A 10,438-nucleotide genomic window follows, 5' to 3' on the forward strand; every position below is an offset into this window, starting at 1 on the left:
GGGGGTTAGCGAGTTGGTAACGTGCGAACCCAAACAGACATTTATTAATCTATTATAAATGGTGACGTCTAAGAGGGCAGTGCTGTTTTAGGCAGTGCCATCGAATAATGCCCCAGAGGGGTGGAGAAACACTGTAACCATTGTTTTCTGCAGTCGTGTATTTTTTGGGGCAACAAAAATGTTTGGTTGAGTCAAGCGTTACTAAAGTAGACAATGGTTTCTCCAAAAAGGATGAGAGGATTTTGATCTTGTCGTGTACATATGGAGCCAGAGCGCCACCTCTATCCCTTTAAGAGGTCACCGCTGGCCGCTGAACTGATGGACAAACTGGACCTTGACCTGATGGATGAACTGCATCTGATTGATTTGTCTCCTCTAAATGTGATTTATAACAGCTCAAACGGCATTTAACCTTGACGCTTATCTGAATATCTGATGAGCCATGTTTATCTTATCCAGAGCATCATGGGCCGAATGCTCGCAGAGGCCAACGACCCTGTAGAACTGAAACTCCACCAAACTCAATGTGCTGCAATAAGAGTAATTCAATACAGCTTTCTAAATTGTACTCACTCAACCCAGAGGACAGCAAGGAAGTGGAAACTACATGACAGTAAACACAACCACAAAGATGCGCTGTGGGGTTTGACTCTGTGTGTGAGTGTGTGTCATTCTGAAACCTCAAGAATGAAACGATATAACTGTCCTCTGAATTAGGGTGAAGCTGATAGGGTGAGGTCATGTGTTTGGTAGAGTTGGTTTGTTTGTTTGCCTGTTCACAAGATCGCTTAAAAACTAATACACACATGTTGATGAAGATTGCAGGAAACAATTTGTTTTAAATTTTAGGTGGCAATCCGGATCACGATCCTGTGTTCGTTTCCTCGGCTTTTTTGTTCAGGAAATGGCAAACGCACTGAAGAACGCAGAGAGGGCAAAACTTTAAATGCACTTTTTTTTATGAAGTTGTTGTCTTAGGTAGTGCAGGAAGTGTCTGACACTTGATTTACTGATTGAGTCTGACTCGATCTAACAGAGTCCTCTGCTTGAGGCAGAGACCCATCAGTCCATTTTTCTCCACTTATCCAAGGTTGGGTCATGGAGGTAAAAAGGTTCAGGAAAGAAACCCAGGCATCCAGTGACACGCCCAGGCTCTTCCTGATGGATCCCTAGGTGCTCCTAGGCCAGATTAGATAATCCTTCCAGTGAGTTCTGGGCCTGCCCCGGGGTCTCCTCCCATTGGGATGTGCCCAAGAAACCTCCACAAGTAGGTGGTCAGGACAAAAACTAACTCAGCTGAAGCTCTTGACTGTAGAAGAGCCTTGGTTCAACTCTCAGTCCCTCTCAGCTTCTCGTCGTAGCTCCAAGGCTGAGCCCAGACACCTCATCTTAGCTGCTTGTATTTATGATAGATGGACCAGTAAATCTTTTCCACCACAAGCTATTACTGCAGACAAGGCCATGATCTGTCAGCCTATCTGTCAATTCATCCTTCCGTCACTCATGAACAAAACCTTCAAGATACTTAAAGTCTACTTCCTGAGGCAGAGACTCCTCCTGAATACAGAAGGAGCCAGTTGCAACCCTAAGTCCATTAAAACGTTCCTCTACACAACTACACGTTGAACACTACGAACAGGACCGAGGGGCAGCCCTGGCAGAGTCCAGCCTGCACCAGAAACAATTCAGACTTTCTGCAGAGTTTATCGTGGTTTCACAGAGACTGGGTTTCCCACAAAGGTGACTCCAGAAACCCCGTCAAAATACATCCAGCCTTCTCCTGATCCACAAAGTGCATTTAGGCTGGACAACAAGAGTAAAAGGCCGCTCCACCGTTCTACAACCCAACAAAGAATTTACTAGTTGGTTCAAAGATGAATTGAAATAAAATATGAAAATAATTAGTTTTTATGTTTTTCTATTAGTTAAACACAATCATAGAACACTAGTGATCTATTTTTCTGATTTAAACTTGGAACTTGAGCCCCACAGAGGCTGACATATTTTTCAGGAATCCCACAGGTCGCGGAATTCCCACGGGATGGGAGTCAACTTTACTATTAATCCCGTGATTGGGACGGTACGGGATAAAAGGTTAACGGGAGCAGGAACCAACCAATAAGACAAAAAAACAAAAAACATAGGACAGACGGCGCCATTTTGTAGTTTTCTTTCACTAAGCCTACACTGTAACACAAGTAAAAAGAACTACACGTCCCAGAAGCCAACCGTTCTTCTGACCGCTGCTTTCTGCCGAAATTCAAAGAACAGCAATGGAGGGAGCAAACACCAGCGGAGAAAATCGTCTGGTAAAAATTAATTTGCGAAGCAAAGTCAGAAGTAATGACCAGTCCATTAAGCTCCCAGAATTGGTAGAAAAATCACAAATAAGCCTGAAGTTCATGAGAGTTGTGTGCGAGACGGTATTCAAATATTCTGAAGAGTGGGAGAGTACACCGATTTGGCAGTTGTATGTTTTTACTTAATATTTGCATCATGTGCACTTTTTTGTTTTTCCAACTCTGAGGTACCGTATGTGAAGGTAATGCCGTTCTGCACTTCTGTTCAGTTCTCTTGCTCGGTGCAGTCTGTTTTGTTTTGGCAATTTAAAACAGAAAGGTAATGTCACTGTTTAAAGGAAACAGTTGCTCAAAAAATTAGTAAAATGAAACTTTATATGTGATGTTTGGGTTCATTCAACTAAAGTTGACATTAAGGTTGAGCAATTGGATGAATTTATTGACCATCGACAATAGGTTGAGTCATTCAATAGTCGTTTTTTTTTAAGGAGCATTTTTTTTTTCCCCCACTCCACCCTCTACCGTGTGCCACCAAGTGCAGCACCGATTTATTTACTCAAAATTAAAACAGAAAGAAAGAGCATAAACATTTATTTGAACAATAAAAACGGTGGTGGGAAGGGAAACAGAGACGGGCTTTTTTTTAAACAGTTTTTTACAGTTCCAGTGTTTCTGTCTTACAAACTCAGCTAAGTGTGAAACGATGAATAAAAAATTAAACAAAAACTAAACAATAAAGATGAACTCCTCCAGCAGAGAACATGTGTGCTTCCAAAAAAATATAAAAGATCTTCACTGCTGTTTTTGGTCTTCCACTGAGGGATTTGGCGCACACAATAAAAATAAATGACTGAATATTTCCAAAAACTACAATGTCTGAGAATCAGAACAAGAAGATAAAGGGATACTGACAAGAAAACAAGCAGGTTTATCTTATCAGGTTTCAGCAGGATGCGCAGGTTGTTAACATTACCGGCAGTGCCAAAGATGCGTTGTGGTTGTTGCCGGTATGCAAAGATATTTTTGTGCCATTCAAGATGACAGTTCAGACGTCACCGGTGCGAATACATCGCTTATCATCATTTGTTGGACTGATGAATATCGGTTGGAAATATTTTACATTTCGCCCCAACCTTAGTAGACATGATGTGACCCATGTTTTCATGTTTTTTTCTCTTTTTTTTTGTTTGTTTTTACTTTAACTGACCTCCAAAAAAAGCTAGAAACGGGGACTTAGCAGCCGATCCTCCATGGAAAAACTATAGGGACTGAAGGCCATGTATTATTTATGTTTTTTGCCCTTTAGTGAAGGTTTTTTGTTTGGATTAAGGCATGGGTGGGCAATCCTGGTCCTCGAGGGCCACCATCCTGCATGTTTGACTTGTTTCCCTGCTCCATTTCCCTGCTGATTCGGTGGTTAAATCACCTCTTCATGTTCTGCAGAAGCCTGTTAATCACCTATTGATTCAAATCAGGCGTGTTGGAGCAGAGAGACAAGTAAAACATGCAGGATGGTGGCCCTCCAGGACCAGGATTGCCCACCCCTGGATTAAGGCAATAAATGCTGTCCTATCTTACCACAGACGAACTGTTCCTGTTGCCATATCTTTTGAAATAAGACTACAGAACACAGAGTAATCTAAGAAACAATAGGCAGAAGATCAAATCAAATTTAATGTATTACCTAAAGACTAAATGAAGAAAAAAAAACGGGAGTGATACAGGAGCGGGAGTCATTTTACCGGGAGTGGTACGGGACAGAATTTTTTTTTTCTTTTTTAAACTTTGGCCCGGGGAATGGGATGGGAAATTATTTTTCTCTGTGGGAGTGGGACGGGACAGGAGTGAAAATCCGCTCCCGTGTCACCCTCTACCCTACATTTCACAATGTGGGGTAGAAACTTTACAATGAGATCACACGGTCTTCAAGGAGTTTCCCCTTCAGGACAGCTGGAGGCGGCCAGTTCTGGTCCAACAGCAGGTGCCGGACAAACGGCGGGAGACGGCTGACTGATGGGGTTAGCTAAACTAACCACATCCATCAGACTTTCTTGTACCTTGGGGAAGCTGAAGAATGACACAGCTGTTGGTGTTTTGGCTCGGTTTACACAAATAATTGCAACAAACTGAACCATTTCTATCCATATTTGCTGTTTAATATCTTGTTGGCGTTCCCGCTTGGCACTCGATTTGTTGCACATCAGAGTGATCATGTTTAATGAAGAAACCCTACTCCTTTTTTTTATCTTTTACTATTGATTGATCAGTGTGAATTTCTTTTTAAAATGCAAGACTCTGAAAACGAGCACCTTTTATGACTTTCGTTCGATTTATGCTAGCTTCAAAACACTTTTCATTTCCACTTTAAGCAAAATAGCAAAACACTTGATAGTTCTATCATATAACAACTGCCTAAATTTCAACCAATCATCAGGAGAAATAAAGAAGGCCAAAGAAATGCTAATAACTTCTGTTGTCCAAAATTGAAGCCAAAATGCGAGTTTTTTGGGAGCTGCCAGAAAGGACGTAGGGCTGCACCCTCGATAGGAAGTCCCGTCCTACATCTCCTCCCAAACCAAAACAGGCTGCTTACACTGTCAATCACAATGCAACGTGACACTTTTTTGAAGCCTCAAATAACTAACTGAAACAACACCTAGGAGAGATGTAAAAACTATGCAAATCAACAAACAGCCCCACCTAAAATGATCTTTTCTGAAGTGTCTTTTTGCTTTTTTTTTTACCCATATAAATGTCCCATTTGCTTACATGGATGGGTGGGGGACTTGGGGTGCTCGTTCTTTGTGGCTTCAATTTTCAGCTTCCAGCCCTGTTCCTAGATAAAGTATATGCCAATGGATTAAACTTATTGCATATTGACAAGTCCTTGGATTTTGGACTGTAGGTCTGAAAAAAACCAACACAAATAGTCTAAATGTGTAGCTTTGAAAATCAGATGGAACATTCACTGGGTGTGTTCCTAAAAACACTCATTCCAGTCATGGTCAATTCGATGCCAGCAACATGTTTGAATACAGGTGCTTTGACAAGCGTATTGGAAAACTAGATTATTCCACATCAACCGTAAAGCACCTGCAGACTCGTGTGAAACCAGACGAGGCATACTGATAACAGATCAGTCACCAAACTGTTTATTGCGTCAACATTACCTGTTCAGCTTTGAAATCCAGAGCAAGGATCGATATGTTCCAACTTGTTCTTATGGCTATAAATATGTTTAAAAAAACAGCACCTTTCGGCTGTCAAATGAACCAGTGCAATGTGGAAAAACTCCTGTTTACATGGCAAAGTGTCACCTCAGGAGCAGACCAAAGCAGAACCTTTTTATTGGGCCTTTGTACAAATTATTACTCTGATTTTTATGAAGACGTGATTTGATTTATCTCAATTAACTGGTATTTGGTTTTTTTTTGTTTGTTTGTTTGTTTTTTGTTGCTTTTTTGAAGGGTTGAACAAAAACATATACTTTATCTTTCAGCTAACCTTATTTTTCCTTTTAGCTTTTGGATAGCCTTTCAATACTTTTAGCATATAGTTAGCCTTTTGAAACTTTTAGCTGCTCTTTTGCTACTTTAGCTTTTTGCTGTTTGTCTATTTGCTACCTATAGCTAGTCCTTAGCTACTTTTAGTTAGCCTTTTGCAAAATGTAGCTGGCTATTTGCTGCATGTTGTGTTGCTTTTAGCTAACCTTTTGTTGTTATTAGCTAGCCTTAGTTTTTAGCTTGTGTTGTGCTTCTTTTAGCTTTAATAACTCAGTTTCAGCTTCTTCAGCAAATTACAAGTAAAAACTGCAAACATAAAAAAATAAACACATTACAGCTTCAAGATTAGATTTAATAAATGTTATCTGATTTTCTACAGGCATTCCAGTCTTTTACAAACTGTTGCATTCAGATTTTACTTCCAAGACTTTTTACCTTTTAGAAAAATCCTGAATTTCAACTTAAATCTTGTGTTGTTTCTGTAAAGTTAGAGGTTAATTTTGAACAGGTTTGTTTCATCAATGTATCTCTTCAGAGTGAAAACAGAAACGTGTACAAGTGAGGGTGCTGTTCAGTTACATGTAGTTAAAGAAGCAAAATAAAATTAATTTTACCTTTATCTTCTTTCATTTCAGGAGGCTGTCTTCTGTGATCAGATGTTATGGGTCTGAGCTTCACCCTGTGATGAAAGCAGAATTAGGTCAGACGTTTGAAATAAAAAACAAAAATCAAAAACATCAGCCAACTTTCTGTCTGTCACCAGGTACAGTCTGCGGCGCTGCACTCGTTTTAATAACAGAACAGACCCGGTGTTGCGCTGACGGCTCTGAAGCGGAAAAAATAAGGTTTGAAGATCTCTCACTTGAGTGGAGAGATTAAGGGCCGAACAAAACTCGTAAGCGAGGTGGAAGTGAAACCACATCTGACGGATCGTTCAGTGAGAGCAATTTAATTACCTCTGTGTTCATCAGTGTCAGCAACTTTTCTCCACAATGAAAATAATTCAAAAGGCTGAGCATTCTTTGAAGGAGTCCACATCGCCCGCTGCCTTTTACTCCAAAGTATTAAAACTCTGAACATCTTATGCTGAGAATGGACTGAGTTCCAATCATGTGCTCAACCTTATGCTCCATGTTATCTATCTTATGCTCTATTAACATCTTGTTGCGTTCAAGTATATCATGTGAACCACTTTCAGCTGCCAAAGATGAGCTCAACACAACGCCACGGGGTACTTAGGATGCAGACATTAGGCACCAGCAGAAAGAAAGACTCAGCCCTCTCAGAGATGCCCTCCACCACAGACGTACTGTAAATCTGAGCAGGGATGTGGACAGAAATGTGGGCAGACCGCTAAAAGGGGAATACTACAGTGGTTCTGTCAAAGCTCTCCATGGGAACGTTATTGTTAGGAGCTCACTGGCCAGAGTCATTTCCTCGCAGAGTTCTCAGGAAGGGGGAGTGCGTGGGAGGGTGCTGTTTGTCATGGAGGTCGGACCCAAACGGTAACAATAAAACAAGCTCAGAATGACATCAGTGGAAGCTTCTTTTACCGTAGACCAACAGTGTTACCAAGCTGCTTAAATACAAGAGACTCTAAATTGGGAGAAACTATTCCAGGCGGTGAACAACTGCCACATGCTGCTAGACTGAGAGCACAACACGATTATTTACATTAATTAATGAGTAAAACAATACACTATTTACAAATATATATAAACTGAATATATTCAAATTCAAATCCAATAATTACTCCATTCTTAACATACAAAGCTTTATATTTCCAAAACACTCAGACCCAGAACTAATAAATTGTGCACAAACACCCGGGGGGGAATGTTTTGTCTGTGCACACCTGCTGGGAGCTGTCAAAACGACAGAGGTAGGCATTTACAAAAACTATGAACAGTCATATTTTAGATCCTTAAAACTGATAGTTTTTATGCTGTTGCAGTTCAACCATGTATTGAAATACAGAAACAGGTAAACTTAACATTTGTTTATTTTATTTACCTTTTCACAGAGGGAATGCCGAGATGAGGCCGGCTAATGAAGACGCACCCCAAACACAATCACATTCCAAAGCACCAAAATAAACCAATTAAAACCACAGTTGCTGTAGAATTTAACTGTGCAATTGTGTTTTCACGAACAATTATATATATTAAATGTCTAAAATATAAATGTTCATTGTCACAGGGGTTTGACACAAAGAAAACTATTACAAACATAGGAGCTAACAGTCTATATGACTTTTTTTTTTGCATCTTCAGTAAGAGCACAGATTGGGTGTCCATCTTTAACCGGTAGACTTCTGGAGCTAACCCGTTCAAGACAGCCACCACAACTGATCAAACCAAGACAACGCAAAAATGGCTGCAATACTGTCAATTTGGCAAACATTCAGCTACGATTTGGTGTGATGTCAGCCGAGAGTCATCCTCAAAACATACCTAGAGTTAACACATCTCACATGAGATGAAGTCATTCATAAGGTTTGACCAAAATGGCTATAGCTTTCCCTTTGCAGCAAAAAATGATTTTAGCGTGAGCTCTGGAACGAAAGGCAGCAGATGATATGGATCCCTTCTTTAGACTCCGTATGGGTACGGTCCTGGTAGAACAATCAGATCGGTCATAAATTATGACCTTCTTTTCTAAAGCCCCTTCTACTGTGACAGCTGACATCTCTCAACCCCAGACGCAATATATAATATAAACCTCGTGTGTGTTCTGTTAGAATGGAAAAATCACATCAGGAGCATTTATAATCCCCGACTTTAATCCAGCCAAAGCGCTTAATCTGGGCCCCACCGCTGATAGTTTGACCATTTTTATAGGAAAAGCATTCCCTTTAATGCACCTTTCATCCTTCCTTAAAGCACCCACATGTGAAAAGGCTTCATAATGCACCAAAACGCGTGCAGATTTAACTGCAGATACGATCTAGAAAACATTAGGTTTTTTCGTAGCAGGGTTTATTCCTCAACATCCCAAGATGTGAACATCTCACAGAGTTTAGTCGTTTCCCTGCTCTTCAGCAGGTCTTTAGGTTCTGCAGAAGCCAGGTGGTGATCACTCGGGCGTTCAAGTGAGGAGGTGTCAAAGCAGAGAAACATCTAAAACCTGCAGGATAGTGGCTCCAGGACCGGGACTGGACACCACTGCTCTAGGAAACATACAATAAAGCAACGATCGTTTTAGGGAAAGCCTTAAACACAATAGTAGCCGCGGGTAAAACCATAAACAACCTCTGTTGAAGCAACTTAAAACCTCTGGGAACAAAAATATCAGTCATAAACAAAACACCAGCGATAGCAGCATCTGGGACATCATCACTGTGGTGAATCAGTTGGACACAATGACCAGATGATATTTATGAAATGTGCGACGATTAAGGACATAAGTGAAGGGCTTTTAGTTGACAAAAGGAATTCTCTTCTTTACCATTGTGTTAAAAATTTGTTAATTGCTTGTATTTACTAAAGCACTAAAAGTTCAGTGAAACAGACTTTTCTTGCTGCATTTTGTTACAATTTCTCAAAACATTCTGGGATTATTTTCCAATTGGACCGTTGAAATGTTATTCTTTCACCATATGATCCAACAACGAGGATACATTGGTAAAAATCATTTCTTGAAGGACTGAATGCACATCACCCGCCACCTTTCAAGCCATAGTCTTAAACTACAATCGTCTTTTGAGAAATGGAAGTTATAATAATCGTGGTACATTCCAGGGATTCGTTTCTGACAGTTTCCGTAAAATATGTTGATTGGTTTGTGAGATATTTCGCTAACAGACAAACACAGTTGCCACTAAAAGTTGGTGCCAAAAACCTGAGCAAAGATGATGCACAACGCGGAGCGCTCAAAGTATGTGCTGGGAAGGACTCTATTCTACTACCACATCAAATTTCAGCTCAATATCTGTAAAAGTATTAACTTCCTACGGCGAGTTGGATGCAACGGCCAACTAGAATTTTGTTGATGCCAAAGATTAATCAGTTGTAGATGTCAACCACTCCACCCTGTTTGTGCCATCAAATTGTTCGGAGATTCTAAAAGAATATTTTTTATATGCAAATTTGTAACACATTTACTTGGGTATGGACCTTCTGTGAGGATAAAGCCACATCAAACGGTGCTGCTCTATGTCGTTTTGGTTTTATTTTTTATTTTTAATGAGATGAAGTGCTTATAAAAGTAGATCCAAAACGCTGCGCAGCTGGCTGGTTTTGTCTCTCCCCCCCACTTGAAAGATTGTAGAGCATAAAGATGCACCGTGTGTGCCTGTCGGTAACACCAACAAACTTGGAAGTACGACAACCGAAGCAGGAAACAGATTTTTACAAACCTTGCAGTATCTTAACGGCTTAAGAAATATGTGACTGTTCTGAGATAAAGTACCAATACAAGTTTTATTTGATAGTTCTGTTTTGTTGACAGATCTGTTAATAATTGCTGAATGTGAGTGTGTGCACGTGCTGGTCATAAAAGAACAATAAAAACAAAGGATTTATAGAAATGTTGGCCAACTGAAAAGTATGAACATGAAAAGTATGAGCATGTACAGCACTCAGTATTTAGTTGGGCCTCCTTTGGCCTGTATTACTGCAGCAATGCGGCGTGGCA

At 40.3% G+C, this 10,438-nt stretch overlaps 1 protein-coding gene across 2 annotated transcripts in view; it reads right to left on the reverse strand.

The window, feature by feature from the left end:
* st3gal4 (ST3 beta-galactoside alpha-2,3-sialyltransferase 4) overlaps nucleotides 1-10,438 on the reverse strand; it is a 40,252-nt gene that overhangs the window by 20,448 nt on the left and 9,366 nt on the right. For both annotated transcript variants that reach the window (XM_017419973.3, XM_017419972.3), the window contains exon 2: nucleotides 6,418-6,482. In XM_017419973.3, coding sequence (XP_017275462.2) covers nucleotides 6,418-6,482 — 65 coding nt within the window. The remainder of the gene's footprint in view (nucleotides 1-6,417; nucleotides 6,483-10,438) is intronic.

This window comes from Kryptolebias marmoratus, linkage group LG2 (genome assembly GCF_001649575.2).
Source record: "Kryptolebias marmoratus isolate JLee-2015 linkage group LG2, ASM164957v2, whole genome shotgun sequence".
Classification (NCBI taxonomy): Eukaryota; Metazoa; Chordata; class Actinopteri; order Cyprinodontiformes; family Rivulidae; genus Kryptolebias; species Kryptolebias marmoratus.